General features: G+C 51.1%; 1 protein-coding gene across 1 annotated transcript in view; it reads left to right on the forward strand.

Moving 5' to 3' along the window:
- The first annotated feature begins 453 nt into the window (after positions 1-453).
- The window catches only part of GABRA3 (gamma-aminobutyric acid type A receptor subunit alpha3), a 70,161-nt gene continuing 52,819 nt past the window's right edge, over positions 454-17,795 (forward strand). The window contains exons 1-3 of the mRNA XM_075054576.1: positions 454-482; positions 9,932-10,060; positions 14,477-14,598. Of these exons, the coding sequence (XP_074910677.1) occupies positions 9,972-10,060; positions 14,477-14,598 (211 nt within the window). The 5' untranslated portion in view covers positions 454-482; positions 9,932-9,971. The remainder of the gene's footprint in view (positions 483-9,931; positions 10,061-14,476; positions 14,599-17,795) is intronic.

The following is a 17,795-nucleotide window of genomic DNA, read 5'->3' on the forward strand; positions in this document are numbered from 1 at the left end:
AGCAGCCAGCCTCGCTCCGCTCATCCTCCTGCGCTGGGAGGATGGCGGGGGCTGCCGCGGTGCCGGGAGGCCGGGGTTTGGCGGAGGGCCCCGGGGCATCGCATCGCACCGCATCGCTTTGGGGTGGCGGCCCCAACCCGGGGCGGGGAGGGCGGCAGCGACCCGTCCCCGCCGCCCGCGCCGCGGGGAGGGCTGCTCCGCACAAAGCGGGTGGGTAAACCCTCCTCCGGGGCGCGGGGAGGAGGAGGAGGAGGAAGGCGGGGGGATGCTGCTTCCCTCCCTCCCTCTCTCCCTCCCTCTCTCTCTCTCTCTCTCTCTCTCTCTCTCTCCCCTCCCTCCCTCGCCGCGGCCGGAGGAGCGCGCAGGCGGCGGCTGGCAGCCCCGGCCGGGCGGCACGGTGGGCTCGGGGGCGCGCAGCCCCGCGGAGCGCTGCGGAGCGGAGCGGGCTCCGGCCGCCCCCCGCTGGGGCAGCCGGCGCGGCGGTGAGTGCGTGCGGGGGGCGGCGGCGGTTCGCGTCCCTGCTCCCCCGGGGTCTCCCCTCTCCGCTCCGCGCCTCCCCGGCAGCTGCGCCGAGCGGCAGATAACCGCCCCGCCGGGGGCTGGGGGGGGGGGGGGCGCGGGGGGCGGTGCGGACCCCCCGGCCGGGGATGGGGCTCCCGGGTGCTGCGCCGCCCCCCCGGCTATTGTCCACGGGCCGGTGAACAATAGGGGGAGCAGCGGCCCCGCGGGGGAAGGGGGGGGTCTGCCCTGCTCGCTTCCCCCGGGCAGGGGGGCTCGGGAGGGCGGCCGCGGCGTCGGAGCATCTCCGCTCCCGCAGCAACTCCGGAGCGTGTTGCTCCGGAGCAGAGCGGCCGCCCGAGCCGTGCCGGGGTCCCCCCCCCCGCTGGGGACCCCCGGGGCTGCAGCCCGCCCGCCTGGCACTGCTGGCTGGAGAGCGGGGAGAGGTGTAAGCGGCCGCGATGGAAGATGTCTGGACGAGGACAATAGTGAGCCCCGTTCCTAGGGCCGGACGGTGAATGCAGCGGAAGGGCTGAGCAGGGAGGACGGTGTAGTAAAGCAAAGTCAAATTTCCCCCTGAATCCTGCAGCCAGGCCTAGTGGGCACTGATGCTGTGTCGGGGTGGGGAGGAAAGGGGGGAGGGGAAAAGGAGTTTGGGGGGCTGCAGTGTCTGAGGCTGGTATGGGAGGAAAGGGAAAAGAGCTCCAGATCTTTCCTCCTCAGCCCAGAGTTACTAGGACTGAGATATGGATCATTAAAAAGGAGTAGCGTAATGCAATTAAGCGTTAGACAGTCCCCACTGCAACACTTTTCCATTGTTCCTCAGCCTTCCGCCAGAACAATTCTCATCTGGACAAGAGAAGTATAATTGAACAAATAGTTCATTTCCCTGGCCAATTGCATCCGTAGTCTCTTCCCTGAATCTGCTGCTGACTGGCTGCAAACGCAGCAGCGTCCTCAGACAGAAACGGAGAACCGGGATCCTCCGTGAGACTCCCGCTGTTGTGGGCTAGCCGGCCAGAGCAGCACTGAGTAGCTGCTCACCTGAGTTGTTCTGACGGCAGCAGCAGAGCAGGTTTGCTCCCTCACCTCTTGGTCCTCTTAGCTTCCTTGTGGGGAGTGTGAAGAAGAAAAATAACAGGTGGTGATGCAGGTCCAGCTTACAACTAGAAGATGCTACATGTGGCTCAGGCAAGTCCTCTCCTTTCTGTAGTCCATCACTTAACTTTCTCTTTACCCTGGAGGATAAAGGATTTCAGGTGGTTTTGAGGTGATGCTGGTTTGGTGGAGTTTGCCAGCCTGCCCTTCAGCCTGTGCCCGTGGTGGCTGGGTGCCCTGCAGCGCGCGCACACACACATGCACAGAGGCAGGAGTGCGAGAGCCCGACGTTCCTGCTCTTTTCCGAGAGACCTCTGAGCAGCTGGAGGGGTTGCGGCTGCACCTGGCCCCCTTGCCACATGCTTGGCTGGAGGCTTCGTCCTTTCCCCTGCCATCTCCTCCAGGTTCACAGTGTGCAGCAGAGCTCAGCGCGTGGGTATGCACAGATGCATTGCCTGCACTGCTGCGAGACACGCTCAGCACTGGGAGGCTGCTGCTTTTCCTTGCTTCTGAAGCTTCTTATCACAAGTCTGCATCATGCAGCTTTCCTCCTGTTCTTTCTCCTTTCCTCTTTCTTCGTTGTCTGTAGACTGCTGCCTGTCCCACTTCATTCTCAGCTTCTCCTTCATCTTTTCCTTCTTAATCCATTCTTTCACTTCAGTTTCTTTTTCTCGAAGTAAACCTTGCCCTCTTCAGCCTGCTCCTCTCAACGCTGGAGAAGCAGCCCAGCCCGTCATCTCAGTAGGAGTATTCCTGCCAACTGTTTACAAAAAGTAGCACAATACCCAGGCTGAACGCTGACATAATTACATACCCAGCCAGAGAGTGTAGTAAATAATCCTGCCTTTCAAGCTTTTGCCCAGTGGTGAGTCTTTTGCCATCTCCTTTGCCCGTGGGCTAAATGTATTATACTTGGCTTGCATTTACTTATATTGTGGAAACACTAAGTCAGCACAGTCAGTGCACAGATATATGGTATCAAAGTGGATGTACGTTGATGTCTTGCACCATATACACTTACTGTGCCTGTATGCATCGTGTGTCTGAATATGCATCATATGGCTCTGCTCCTGGGTTCAGGCTTTGACAGTTGTGCTTGGCAAGTGCGAGGGCTGTCAGGGAAGGAACAACTGCTGAGGCGTGGATATTGTTCCATCGGTGAAGGAAAGATGGCTGTGGGGTGAAGGTCAAGAGCGCCAGCAAAAAGCGCAGGGCTTGGCTAACTGTATTCGCATTGGTTAGGGTGCTAGCTAGTTTTCCAAGGATTTGTGTGTACATATGATTGCAGACTGTGGGTATTGTCAGCACGGTTGTGTTTCCAGTTGTGCTTGTGAGCCTGAGTCTGTCTGCAGTTGCTTTGATTGTGAGTCAGTCTGTCTGCAGTTGCAGTAGCTGTGAATCAGTGTCTGCCTGTAATTATGTGGGTGAATCAGTGTTGGCTTGTTACACTTTGAGTGCAAACGGTTTCCCATAGCGGTTGTGTGTGTGAATCACTCTACAGTCCCTCTGGATGTGTTTTTGAGTAGAGAGATGCAATACTGGGATTAATTTTGTTTTGATGAGGAAAAACTGTCAAGCGGCTTCTCATTTTGAAAAATTAAAGCTGGGTTGGGAGTTGGGCACAGAGCTTGTTTCTCTGTTACCAGCTTTCTCCAGAAGAGATCCACTTTAAGGCTTGCTCCCAAGATTTCCATGTTGGTCTGAACCTTTAATTTCTTTGCCTTGTTCCTCTGGTTCCGAGTGTTCTTTTCTGCTGGCATCTCTTGCAGAGCTGCAGACAACACATTCGGTAACCATCACGTGTGCCTCATACCTTACGTGTGTGGCAGATTGATGGGAAGGTTGTTCATGGCTTGTGCAGTGTGTGTGTTTGTGGGGATGAGCCAATGTGTGCCTCTCGGGTAGGTAAGCACAAACGTTTTCATGCTTGTGAGTTGAAGACTGTGTGGTTCCTCTGCCATGTGCCTCTTGCCGTGAGCCAGTGCTCTAAGTCGATGGTAAACACTAAGTTTGATTCAGGTGGGCGGAGGTACTGCTGCCTGTTTCTTGTTCTCCGATGCCTATAAAACGCTGTAGTACCTTCTGGCCTTCACCAGCATCTGTACGACACAAAGCATCACTAAACTGAGAGGCAAGTCGGAGAAATCTGGAAGCAGAGCACTCCCCTTGGTCCAGGCTGACAAACCCAGCCTTCCCCTGTGCTGGCTGGTGCAGGTAGAGCGTGATGCTGGCAGGGCTGGACGGCTTCCAGTATGCGCCGGCTTGGGTGTCTCTGCCTGCGTTGTGCAGTGTATGCGTGTATCCCAGTTAGCTCATTTCAGAACAAAGGGAAGCAAACAACCAGTAGGACAAGGGTCTTGTGAAACACCACGGTGTCTTATTCCGTCATTTCCAGGCTTCCAGATAAACCGTGTCTGCTCATCGCTGCCCCTGCCCTCAAAGAAAAAGATAGTTTTATTCCAGGGGACCCTTCTTTTTAGCTGAAGTGATTGAGAACTGAAGCAAAACCTCCCCACAGAGAGCAGCATGTGCATCGCCTGCATTTATTGCTCCTGCTGCTGCTGCACTGAGTGCTTGCTGGCTGCCCGTCTCTGCAGAGAGAGCTTGGAGCTTTACCTGAAGAAGCACTAGAAGAGGCATAGCAGTGACCACCACAAGGCTGGTGTGCTCACAGAGAATTGGGGACAGTTGGGCAGAGCACAGCCCATGCAGTCTGGATGATTTTGGAATTCTTGAGAGGTGGCAGAGGACCTCTCCTGATGCCTGGGACCTGTTTTGCAGAGGCTCCAGTGCAATGAGGAAGGGCTTTAAGGAGCTGCTTGTGCTGTGCCAGTGCACCTGACTTTGGGGGTAAATATGCAGGTGTTGTGAGGTCACCTATAGTGCTGTGCTTGGCTGTGCTACTGTGCAGGTGAGTGGATGTGCTTGGCACCCACCGGGTCTAGATCACCCTCTGCTCCTTGCATGGAAGTGCTTGTATCTGGGCTTTTGTACTGGGGCTGCCTCTACTTTCCAGTCTGTTTTCCAGCTGGCTTCCCAGCATCAGCTCCTCATTGCACAGCTCTCCCTGAGATACCTGACTTGGCAAAGATGTGGAGCAGCTGCAGGTCCTGGGGGCTGTGGGCTGAGCGGGAGCTGTAAGCTCTCAGCACTCCTTCAGCTCACGCCACTGGTGTAGGTGCATGGCGTGTGGGTGTGCTGACCTAATGACACTGCAGTTACACAGCATCTCTGGGTGCAGTGATGGGACAAATACGTCCTTTGGGCTGCTTCATGAATGCCGCCTGCATCGTGAAACTATTGCTAAGTGAATCAGATTGTTCCCTTGGCTGTGCAGGTTCCAAGGAGGCAGTAATTTGGGAGAGATACTGATGTGACTCTTAAAAATGTACCCAGGTGGGTTTATGGGTCTCTTCTGTCTTTACTCCCCCCTTTCTGATGCTTGCAGTCTCCCCCTCTCTGGGCTGCTCTCCCAGATTTTTTTGCAAGCTTTACCTTTCAGTTTCCACCTCCGGAGCTCTATCTGTCTTTCCCTTGTCAGCAGTAAGCCTGTGCTAATCACTCTTGCCTAGGAAGGCATTTCAGAATATTTAATGGTTTCTAGAATAAGGATTTCTGAAAAGATCAGGCTCAGTATGCCAAGTCAGGAGATGCCCAATAACATAGTTACTAGGGTACCTTGCTCATCTGGAAGGTACCAGCACTTTTTGGTTCCTAAACCCACCTCTGTAGGAGCAGGGACTGGAGCACGTTGCTGTCTTGGGGAGAAAGAAGCTTTTCCAATTCCTTGTTCTAAAACTGCACATCCAACAGGAATGTTGTATTTCTCAGGAGTGTTGTTATGCTGTGATGCTCTGGAGATTGGAGGAGTCTGTATGTTTATGATGCCTTTAGGTCTGTGGTTATAAAGAGACCTGCCAAAATTCAGAGTCCCCAGAACTGTAAACTTCAAGTATTGCTGGATTCCAGCTGCAAAGTGTTAGCAGGGCTTCTTAGAAAATCTGCATTTGATTCAGCTGTGGAGGTTACCAGCAACTGCAGAATTAGTGATGAATGCATTTGCTAACTGTGCCATTAAGAAATAAGCAATGGACAGATGGAGGAAGGAAGTGCAGAGCTGCTTTGAACACACACCGTCCTTATAGGCTCCATCTTGCATAGGCATAGATGGGAACCAGAAGCTATAGGGGGATGTTCTTTAACTTATGTGAAAGAGGGGTCAGTCTGAGGAGTTGTACCACTCTTTTCTGAGCTTAGAAATCTTTGCATTCTGCTTTTTTCTTCACAGGTACTGTGCAGTTTCCTTTGAGCGAGACCTAGTAAGAGATTTTGGTTTGTTTTTTTTTTCTTCTTTGAGACTATTACCATTCAATTAACATTCCTAAACCCTCACTCGGTTACATGCAGTTAAATGCATGTTGCCTGCATCCTCCCTCCCCTTCCCAGAGGATCAGGGATCCCTGCAAGTATTCAGATCAAGACTGTTTCAGAGCCTTGCTGAGTGGGAAGTGACAGCTGAATAGCATTTTGTTTAAGCGCCTTCTACAAGGACAGCACCAGTTCGGGCTGGAGGAGCCCCAGTGTTACTTTTCCTGAGGCACACTCGTGGGTGTTTCCATTGCTTTCCTTTGCTTAAGATGATGCTGCGCACCGAGGGACTCCTTCCCGCCTGCCCTGCCGTGAGCAGTAGCTGCTATGGGACAGGCAGTCCTCTCCACGAGCGACTCTTTTGTGCTAAAATCTGAGGAGCTGTTACTGCGCTGTTGAAACCAGGACTGGTTTTACAAACCTGCCAGGCCAGAAACCTTGTTATTAGAGAGACTTTGTGGCCAGTAGCTATTAGGCTTATAAAAGCACTTGCACAGTCTGAGATTTTGTGCATCCCTGTGGTTGGTGCTGAGCCTGGACTAGGAAGAGCCCCAGGAAAGGGGAGAGGTGATGCTGAGTGCTGTTGTGCCATGAGGACCATACTAGGCTCTGGCTACGGGGAGCTTTGGAAGATCCTTTAAACTGTATGAAGGGTGAAACCTCCTCCTCTGCAAAAGTGACCTTGCATCCTCCAGAGACATGTTTCCTGCCTGGCAATAGGGTGATGAGCACCAGTGCTGGAAGCGGTTGTTCCTTCTGCTGCTCCCCTAGCACTGCCTGGCCAGCCCTGGCTCAATGTCACAAGGCTACCAGGGTTCATCACCAACAGTTAAAGCCCCTGTGTTAATCAGGAATGTCAGCCACAATCCTCAGGACCAGGTCTGCTTCTCAATCCATCTGTAAGTGTAAAGGAGCCAAAGAACAAGGAAAATGCCACACAGCCTCTTCTATCCAGCTCCCCAGGAAAAATACAATACAAGAACCAAAGGAAAGTGGTAGAAAACAGTGCCAAGCTATTTTCCATGCTATGTTGTCCTTCACGAGTCTGCAAGTGCAGCCACAGCAAACCAGCTATCCATGTTCTCTCACGCCCCATTTTGAGGGCATTCTCTGTGCCAGCAAACTGAGCCATGGCTGACAAAGTAATCACCTGGGCAAGTAGTGAAAACAGATTTTTCTCCCAGTGCAGGTATATGGAACTGGTTCTGATGCTTGAGATGAGACTTCAGCACAAATTTAACTTTATTCAAGCAGCCCTGTTATCCTTGGCTAGCACCTTCCTTGACAGAACTACCCAAAGCAGAAAATTAGACCTTCATCTCTATATAATATTGAAGGAAAACTGTATGAACAAGGTTTGGTGGAAATGCGGTTGTTAAGAGCTTCTTGGCACAGACAGGCATGTCTTACATACACCTACATGGAAGGTCCATGTGCTTCTGGCTTTTGTCACTGTTCTTGACCCTAACTCTTTCTGAATTACCTTGCTGCCCCATTTTCTGGTCCTCTTTTCTTTAGCTGCTCTGTCCTACCTTTGGTGTGTAATCTCCCCAGCCCATGGTCTCACCAAATCTAACAGAGATGGTCCAAAATGATCTAGAGGAGTCAACAGTTCCTGCAGAGCCAGGAGGCACCTGCTGCAAAACCAAAGGGTCCTCGTTTGTGTGGATATCCCTGGTCAAAAACTGCTGGCAGTGCAAATTCTGCCAAAACAAACCATTTACTGAAATCAGCAGCTGAATGGGAAAATGTTGATTTCAATGAAATTTTTCAATGGTGGTGTGGGGAGGGTAGAGGGAAGCCAGCAATGTTTTTTTTGCTTTTGGCCAGTGTTTGAAATTGCCTTAGGAAAAAAAAAATCAGTTAAATCCTATTGTATAATATGCAAGTTTAAGTGAAATGAAAGGGAAAAGTTGAAAAGAAATCTGTTGAGCTGCTAATTGAAGGAGTTTGGGATTTGTCTTGTAAGAAACAAACATTTTAGCTGTCCTTGTTGTGATTTGGAATGAGTCTCCCTTAACTGTTGGAATTTCCCACAGAACAGATGTTCAGCCTCTTAATTTGTGCTTCATCAGCAAATACTTGAATTTCCAAGACTGCGTGTCCCTTCTCAGCTGGAGGGTAGCAGGCACCAGAGGAGCCATCCCAAATCAGGGTTTATCTCACCAGAGGTGTAGGTGTGCCTATGCCAGAAGGCTCCTGCAGCCTCCTTGTAAGCATGTGCTCCTTTGGTGTGATGGCTGCGCTTCCCTAGGTAACATCCTGATTAAATAAGGCCCGAGCACACTGTCAAATGCTCACATGCACAAAATTAATCCATGCATTGATATTTGCAAGGATTTTAAGTGAGTGATGGGAAAGAAGATAAAGGTAAGATGTCTGAAGTATGCTCTATGCAAGGCAATGCTAGGGCCCAACGCTGGGTTTTTTTCCCCTGTGCCTGCCATTAGTGAGTATCTTGCCAGAACAAAAGCTGAGGTGAGTGGATAAGGACTTGTAGTGTCTGACTCTTACCTTCTGCCTGCATGGCAGCTCATGTCCTCTTACAGCTGTACTGAGCTAAAAAGCAAGGATTAGGCACAGCATCCAGGAAGACTGTAGGGCCGAAGTGTTGTGGGGCAACCAGGGGTAGCTAAATGCAGAATTGTGGCATAACACACGACCCAGCCTGGCCTTGTGCCCCTTCTCCTCTTCCAGTCATCTGTGGCAGGGTAGCCAGATACACGTCGCTGCACATACATGATATACGTGATCTCCATGTGTTTCCATCCTGCTTGGCTGAGCTCCCTGCTCTCTCTGCATGGGATTTCTGTTGGCAGTTCCCATCTCCCATGTCCACATGCAGAAACCCCTGCTCCTTGGTAGCACTTGCATAGCTCACCCTTCCCCTTCATCCTGGGGCACCCTCCGCTCACTGAGAAATGCCATTCAGGTGTTGGGGTTTGGCTTTCAACTCAGCATCTCCTTCTGTGCTGGAAGAAGCTGCCTGAGGCTCTGCAATATTGGTGCTTGAGCGGGGAAATCCAGAGGTCAGATATGGCTGGCAACAACATCTTGCCCTGGTTTCTGCAGGCTGTGATTGAAGCGAGCCTTCATTTACGGCTTTGGGGGCTTACACTGGCCGGTTGTGCCTGGCTGCTGTGGTGCTGAGCCTCTGCTAGGCTGATTCCCATGTGTGCCAGACATGAGGTGTCGTGTTGGGGAGACGTCACGACGAGCTGTATTTATACAGGCTGTTGCTTGGCAGTGCTGTTCCAAGGTGCATCAACATAATGAGATACATAAAAGGGGAAGGCAGTTAAATGTGCAATAACATCACAATAAAGGTAAAACTGAGCATTAATGAAAAATCTGAGCACACTAAGTGCAGTACAGTTGAACACTCCCACTATCTTGGGCCTCAGTGCCCAAACTTAATAATAATTTCTGGCAGTGTCATTACCAGAATTAAATGAAGGCCTAACTGTCCAGAAAAAGATGTTTGGAAAAAATGGGTCTTGAGACTTTGCAAGTGGTTCTGCTGTGTGGGTGTCCCCAAGGTAGCACAGGTAGCAGGGGAGCTGGAAACCACTGCAAGGGGAGGGCGGTGGCTGAGAGTACAGGGTGAGGAGGAGGAGAAAGCGATGAGTGGAAGAACCACCAGTGTGGTCATTTTGGGAGTGGAGCTATGCACTTGCTGCCAGGTGCTGAAGCACCTGGGGAGCTGCTGGATGTGCTGTGAAGATGGGGTGGGGGTTTGTATGTGTATGTACTTGCTTGGCTCTGACCCCGTGCTGCCACTTCCCCAGGGCCAGCAGTGCTGCAGGGGATGCTGCTGCCTTTGGTCCCTGGGGGGTCTCTGGACTTCAAATACAGGACCCCAGAAATACTGACTGCTGGGAAAAACTGAACTAAGTGGATTGCTTTCCTCCTAGTAAATAAAATCTCTTTTCTCTTCTCTCCTTCCCCTCTGTGCCCACCCTGGCAGGTTTTGGAGGCTTGCTTGCCGGTCGCCACGTGCTGACGCCATGGCGCCGAGGCTCCCAGGAACGGGGTCACTCTCTCTCATTAGCCTTGGAGTCCTAGTCCTGGTTTTGGCTCTCCCTGCTGATGCTGGGTAAGGTGGTGAGCGCTGAGGCTGTTGGCCAAGGCTGCAGTCCTCTTGCTGTGCTTAAATATCCCGGGGCCAGTACCTGTGTGAAGTAGTCCAGGGCAAAGCACTAAAAAGCGTCTCTGCTGTGTTTGACCCTCCCCTCGTCCCCGTCCCCATGCCCTTCACCCGGGGACTGTTCAGTCCCTCGTGGCTGAACTGACTTATTACATTAGCATTATTTGAGGTGCTCTCACTAAGGACAGTTGTCAGCATTTTTGCAGCAAAACCAATTTTCAGATTTGGCTTCTGCACAATTCACTCTGGGCAAGGACTTGGCTTGGATGAGTTTTAACCTGGAAGAGAGACTTCCCCCCCTTTAATTTTTTGATACTCTTTTAAAGAAAAGAAAATGAAACTGCTTCAGCTGTTTGGCTGTTTATGGTGTAACGACCCATGAGCGGCACACCTGATCTGCTGCAGCATGGGGAGGGGGGTCTCTGGCCAGCCCTGGCTGGGCACGCTGCTTGCCCTCCACCTGGGTTGGTGTCCCTGGGCATGCAGGCTCCGGCTGTCCTGGCACAGAGAGCGCTGCCACCAGCCTCGCCTTCCCAGCCTCTGGGAGCTGTCGGGAGAAGACGAAAGCCTGTTAGTCCGTGACAGGCTCTGCATTGCTCCTCTGCATCCCACCGGAGCCTCTGCTGAGGCTTGGTGTGCTCGGAGAGCTCTTCGAGGAAAGGAGGCAGAGACTCCCCCAGCACAGCCTGCCAGCCGTGGGGAGGGAGGAGCTCTGTGCAGAGGGAGAGAAATGCAAATAATACATGACTTCTATAAAAAATTTAGAAAAGCCTTTAGAGTGCCAGGTACGGACGCTGAAATGCTGTCTGCTGAGTTACAAGTCCAGCAGCGATCAAGGATTTTCATGCATGAAGAAACGTCAATGCTGCCACTCCTACTTCACCCACGCACCCCTCTCTGTGCAGCCGTTCGCCCAGCTGCACGCTCCTACCCTGTCCTGCCCACGCCGCTTCACCTGCTTGGACCTAACTTTGCATAGGCAAAAGCGTCCTGAACGTGCCTTGACATGTAGGTGTTGACCCTCGTATCGATGTACGGCTGCCTGCCTGCCTAGGCACAGGCAGCCCCTGGGCACTGGCCTCTCGCCTTCCCCTCCAGCCCGCTGGGGCTGGGTCCCTGTCCCCAGGCCGGCTGCGGGGGGGTATCAGCAGCCCCTGTGCCCACAGCCCTGCCTCTGCCTTCCCCACCGCTGCCCTTTTGCTTCCCGTCACGTATTCACTGATGCTGCTGCCGCTGCTCCCTCACCGCCTGCCATGCGGATATTGCTCTGGTCCGCGGGAGGATTTGTTTCCTAAACTGCGTACGAGGGGACCCTTGTTCGCAGCTAAGTGAGCCGATGTGGCAGCCAGCTCTCCAGAGAGCATGTGCACAGGGGTGGGTGGCGAGGTACTGACTTTTCCTCCAGCCTATCCTAATTAAATTTCCTGTAAACCTCTGTCTTCCCTGCCTAAAGCTTTTATTTATTTTAAAACCATGATCCTCATACCTCTTTGCAGTTCCTTAGAGTTGTTCACTGGGGCTTTGAGAGAGATAAATGAGACCTGTTTTTACACCTTGCTAAAGGGGAGCTTTAGCTTTATGTTAAGGTTAGGTGAGCCAGCCCAGACCTCGGCTGGGCTGGGGAATTAGCCCAAATCAGGTGCCAGGCAGAGGTGCTACTGGCTGTCCCTTGCCCGCACCTTTCCCTCTCCCTGCCTGTGCCGCTCTTTGCCCGGCGCCTCATGAGTGAATCTCACGCTGCTCACATTGAAGTCGAAACCTCAAATGTCAGGCTAAGTAAAATGGCTTTGAAATTTGTAAACTCATTTTTCCCATCACTGCTGAGCCTCCGCCAGGAGTTCCTTCACAAAAACCTGTCCTCTCGCTCTTTATATTATGGGTAATTTTTAAAGATAGCTTATAAAACATTAATGAATGAGCTTTCATGAGCATGCTAGCTATTCATAAGTTATAGATGGTTATATACCCATCAGCAGACACTGGTACAGATTGCTTTTAACCATGACATCTATTGAAAGCTGGTACAATTGAAACCTCACTAATTACAGTAGGCATTTGTTAAATTCCTCAAAATTCTACTTACCTGCAGGGAGTTCAGCTATTCCAAATATTTCAAGTCCAGCTGAAAAGCCAAACCCACAGTTTTGATTCGAATGGGAAGTCTTGAAGGCTGCGTGATGCAGTTTGTAATATCAGCGGTGTTTTGATGTTTCACATCTGACAGGTTGCATTACAGCTGGAATGGGTGTTTTCCTGACCATGCCTCGCCCCCCCATACCCTATGGGAACTGCAGTTTAAGCACTTTATTACCTTTGTTGGGCTCTTATCTGCTGAGCTTCCTGGCTTGACCACTTCTCCCATGATAGCAGGTATTGGTTTGCTAAAAACCAGAGGCCAAGTGGCCTTGTGAGAGGTGGGATACGATCCCTGGAGAGGCAAACCTCAAGCACTTGAAATGCAATTTCCCAGAGTGTTTGGTCATTGATGCCGACGCAAATTAATGTCGAACTTGCCCAAAATGGAATATTTCAATTAGCTGCAGCACGCTGAATAGTATTGATTCAGCCTGACTCTAAAAATACCCATACTCTGCTCTCAATTTTTCCTCTTTTGCTAGAAAATACTTTTTGCTCTTCTTTTATCTTACAGAAGCTGGGTTTTCTGTTGGGAGAACAATTTGATAGAAAACTCCAAGCCAGTTCTGCTACTTGCCACCCTACTGACCCTTCACAGAATATTTACAAATGGACCAGTAGTCAGGGGTAACTAGTCTAACCAAATAGGATGCAGCAGGATTAAGCTTTGAACTCCTTAAATTATATTCTTCTTTCTGTTTTTTTTTCCCCCCCAGTTAATTCCTGATGCATGCTTAAACCATTGGCTGCACACATCAACTGCAGCAAGAGAAAATGAGGCTGGGGAGGCAAAGGGAAGGGGAGAAAATGTTAGAAAACAACAATTTAGGGGCTTCTCTTCCCCCAGCTGCAGGGAGTGGGACCCTGCTTCAGAGTGTCATAGGTGCCCTTCCTGGTAATTGAACCCACGTCTTGCAGCACCAGTGTCTCTCTAGTTTGCTGCATTTGAGGTCTTCATCTGGGCAGTGCTCCCCAGGCACTTATCTCTCCGGTTAGGGGCTGATTTGCCTGTGGGGGCTGCCCCACTCCCAAGGGGCTCCTGGATGAGGATCCCTTCGCTCCAGCAGCCTTTTCTCCCCCTGCCTGGCTGGGCTTCCTCAGCCATCCCACTGCCTGTCTGTGCCTCTTAATCTTTTTTTGGCCTCATTGGTGTCTCTTTTATTTCCTCTTCCATCTTCCTTGCAATCTCTGCATCTCTATAGATTTTTCTTTTGGTTTTCTGTTACTTAATCTTCTGTCTTTCCATTTGTTTTGGTCCTAACAGCTATTTCTGCTGGCGGAAGGCTGTTCTTGGAGCCACAGCACCAGAGTACTCTGTGTTGTCTGAAATATCTTTTAGAGACAGCCAGTTTAAGAAGGATTCACAGGCTCCTTTTCTGTTGATTGAAAGGGAGACTGTCATGGTTGCAAAATGCAAATGTATTATTTGAGCCCCTTGGGCTTGCAAAGCTGCATTGAAGATTTTGTTTGGTGAAATGAGCTTTGTTTGAGAAATTTACTACTTATTTTATTCCACCTGGGGCAGAAAATGCCCTGAGGAAATAATCTTATTTGGGGGCTTCCAGGCTTCTTGCGTTGAGCAGAGATAGGAACGTGAAAACTCATTTGGTTTTATAAACAGGGAAAGTTCAACAAACCGTAGAAATGGTTCATGAAGAGTTTTAATGATGGACTCAGGCTTCAAGCCTGCTTTACTGAATTCCTACTTTTCTTCTTTCCCTCTTCCCAGGAGCAGATAACTTGGAAATGGCTCAGTATGGTAAATAACTGGCATCACTTCTTCAATGCTGCCTAAAAGGAGATACTGGCACTTGACTAACTGAGGTTCCCACAGCCTCTGTTCATAAAATGCCCTTTCTTAGGGGCAGGCAAGGGATGCTGGGGCAAGCGAAGGCTTCCTGAAAAAACAAGGCTCCTAAACTGCTACCCATGGTGCCACTGGCCCTAAGCATGGAAAGGTGGGGAGGGGACAGCGGGGATGCCTCAGCTTCCATGGTGAGGGCTGCGGTGGCAGATGCCAGAGGAGAGTTGATCGAGATGCCCTGTGGGGAGTTGGGCAAGCACATCACCTTATCAACAGGTGTGCCCCATCCTGCAATTCAGGGCCCACTGCAGCACAGGCTGGAGCATAAACCAACATCCCTTCATTTCCAGTAACTGTTCAGGGCATGTAAAGAGTAGGTTTCTCTTCTGATGATGTTTTTTCCTCTTTCTTCCCCTGTGTGCCAGGCTTTCTCAGAAGCATGTTTCAGATGTCGTCGATGACAGCAAAGATAACATCACCATTTTCACCCGCATCCTGGACAGGCTGTTGGATGGATACGACAACCGCTTGAGACCCGGACTTGGAGGTTAGTTGGGTGGAGAGATGATGTTTTCCACAGCTGTGTAGCTTTAGAAATGAGAGGCTGCACAGATGACTTTTTAATAATTGTGGTGCTGTTGGAAGGAGAAGCTGGTTCAGTGCCAGAGACAGTCTGCTGCTGGTTTCCCCATTCTGAGTCTGTGCTATCTTGTTGTTTGATATTTTGTGAGATGAGAGGTGCAAGTCTCTGACTGCTGTTGTCTTCTATGACATTACATTGATAGGCCTGTAGATGGAGCAAATATGATTAAACTTATTTCTGCTACTTTTATAGGCATTACCATTTCAGAAATGACGATACTACCAGTTTGCAGGACCTTCAGCTTGTGTTGGTGTTGCTTTTTAGTCCGTGGGCTTTGCTATAGAGCCTCTCTCTCGACATCTTCTCAGTTATTTCCTATGTAGCTGTCACCTGGCAAGCTCTTCTCTATGTGCCGGTCTGGGCACCGGGCAGTCAGCCAGGCTCTGCTGTCTCCTGAGCTGCTTTTAACACTGCTGCCATTACAGCTACTGCTGCTGAGTTTCTCTCCAAGCACCTACAGATGTTTAAGGTGCTTTAGAAAGCAAAACCATGGTAGTCACCTTCCCTCCCAATGCTTATGGCATACATTTAGTATGATGTAAGGAGGCAGAAGCAACGGGGACATGTGTGGGGAAGACAGACGTGAGCTTTCTTAGGGAGACGAGGGAGACATGAGCCTGCGTGGTTTCTTGGTGCGTTGTTGCCAAGGGGCATTGCTGTGGCAGAGAAAATGACCCCTCTCAGGTGCTGGCGACTGTGTGCCACAGGGGCCACTGAGGGTCACTCCTGCTCGGCTGCAAAGCTGTGCTGCTGGACCATGATTCCCACCCAAAGCTGGAGTCACTGTATGTTCCCCCATTCCCTGAAGGTCCTGCTGCCAAAGGAGGTTGGGAACGAGCTTTCTGAGCTCTTGCATGCTGATGGGGGCTCCACTGATACAGTGCTAGCCTGGAATTGCACCCTCTGGTCCTCAGAGCAGCCTCGTCATCTCTTCCCAGCTCCATGTCCACCTCTGTGCCATGGCCCTCTGCCCTGCACCTGTCCAGGAGTACTTTGATCCCAAGCAGAGACCATGCAAAATCTGGGGAAGAAGGGTTTCTCCAGTGAGCATCCTCACCTCCAGTGGGCTGCCATGCTGCAGGACCCAGACAGGAAAGGGTTACTGTGTCTGCATAAGCCATCCATCAGTTTTATTGCTTTTGTTGCTTGTTTCTTTCCCCCAGAATTAACTGCGGTCCCACTAATAGCTTTGCTTCCTCAAGTCTCCCTGATGGCTGTATTGATTTAACTGAAACGAGCTCTGAAAGGGGACTGAGGGGGCATTTATGTTCACCGTAGGCTCGGTTGCAGACAACCCCGTGCAAAGTATTAACAAGAGGACTCCCAGGAGCCCTTTGCTGGGGAAGTTAAAACCTTTCTTGGAACATCTCTGCTCTGTTGCTTTAGATCCTTTAATAACGTGCTTAACATAATAAATTGCCTTTGCCTGAACCAGACATTGCATGTTTAAAGACTGCTTTCACCTCTGATTTCCCCTCATGGAGCACTCTTGCAGACCCAGATGGGAGGTTTTGAAAAGGGCTACAGGTTTTGGGGGCTCCTCGCTGCCAATGAGTTGTCCTCAGTGTGTGTGTGTATAGTGCAGCCTGGTGAGCCAGGTTCTCTCCACTTTTAGAGGGACTTGTTTTCCCCAAGTCTAGGCTATTATTCCTTGGAGGTCTGTCAGGGCTGCTATCAGGAAGAGCATGAGAAGGAAGGACCTTTCCCACTGCTGCTGGTGGCCAGAGAAGTAGAAATGGTCCTGCTGCAGACTCCAGACTTAGGGGTTAATCAAATGGGCTGGGGTGATAATCAGCAAGAGATGGGCTCCTGCTGTCCAAGGTTATGTGAGATCTGTGAAAGGGATTGCTTTGCTTCACATTAGCAGCTGTGCTGCTGGGTGATTCAGTGACTTACAAGGTACATTGGTTTTCCTGTGAGACAGCACTGAACAGTCCCTGTAGACCCAGCATTGTCTCTCTCCGTTTCCCTCGGGAATATCTTGCACTTGCTTTTCTGAAGATGTCAGGCAAAAGCATCTATTAGCACCATGCAGTCCTGCTTTAGTGTCCATGGAAAGGGAAGACGTGGTGGAACAACGGACTGGCCTAAATTATGGGTAACCAGGAAGCAGGACACACAGGTTCCCTTCCTGGCCTTGGTTTCCCTGCTCTGTATGAGGCAAATCCCCCTGAAAACACTGGGTTGGGATACGAAGGGCTGAGCGGGGTGCAGGGCTGCAGCACCTCCCGGGGCTGCACAGTGCTGCATGTGCCCGAGTGTCGGTCCCCCATGTTTGGCAGAGCTGTTTCCTTGTGCGCCGGGAACCGAGCAATGTTTGTTTAGGCTTTGGGAAAAGACACTGTGTAATCAACAGAGTGTTGATGTGGCGACTTCTCCCCTCAAGATAGCCTCTTTGTATTTATTTTCTTATCCCCTCTGTTTTCACCATCTGCTGCCACCCACTCTAATAGCTCCCATGCCAGAGCTCCTCTTCCTACCAGGATGCTGCAGACACAAACTGAAGCAAACCAGTGCTGAGGCTGCTCGGCAGTGCCCGGTACTGCAGAGCCAGGCTCCAGGCGAGGGTGGTCCTGTGCCTTGCTGCTGCTCCAGTGCCCAGGAGGCAGCTCAGGAGATCCTCTCCGGCGAGGGGTCCTTGCAGTCTTGATGGCAAGTAGAGGTTTGTGAGCATGCTCTAGGCTAGCTGAGAAGAGGAAAGCTGCGGGAGGAAGGTGGCTGTCAGACCCCTCCTTCTGCAGCAATGCCCCGTAGCACTGGGAACACGACCGTCGGTGTCACAGAGAAGTCTTCTGTGGCTGGTAGGAGGTTACTCCCTCTTTCTGCCAGGTGAGCTGAGGCTGGCTTGCTCTTAGGGACAGAGCTGAGTCTTTTGTTTGGCCCCATGACCACTGAAATACAGTCTGGGCTTGAGGAAGGGGTAGCTGTGTAAACAGGTCATGTTTTAGGACTCAGAGTGGTTGAGGAGAGGAAGGAACTGTCAGCAGATAACCTGTGTTTCCCCTGACAAAACACAGGGCAGATTGGTTATTAAGTCAGAAGAGGAACAGAAATGGACCCCGAAGGGATGGAGACATCTGTTGTCATGGCCAACCTTGTAG

This window comes from Buteo buteo, chromosome 22 (assembly GCF_964188355.1).
Source record: "Buteo buteo chromosome 22, bButBut1.hap1.1, whole genome shotgun sequence".
Taxonomy (NCBI): domain Eukaryota; kingdom Metazoa; phylum Chordata; class Aves; order Accipitriformes; family Accipitridae; genus Buteo; species Buteo buteo.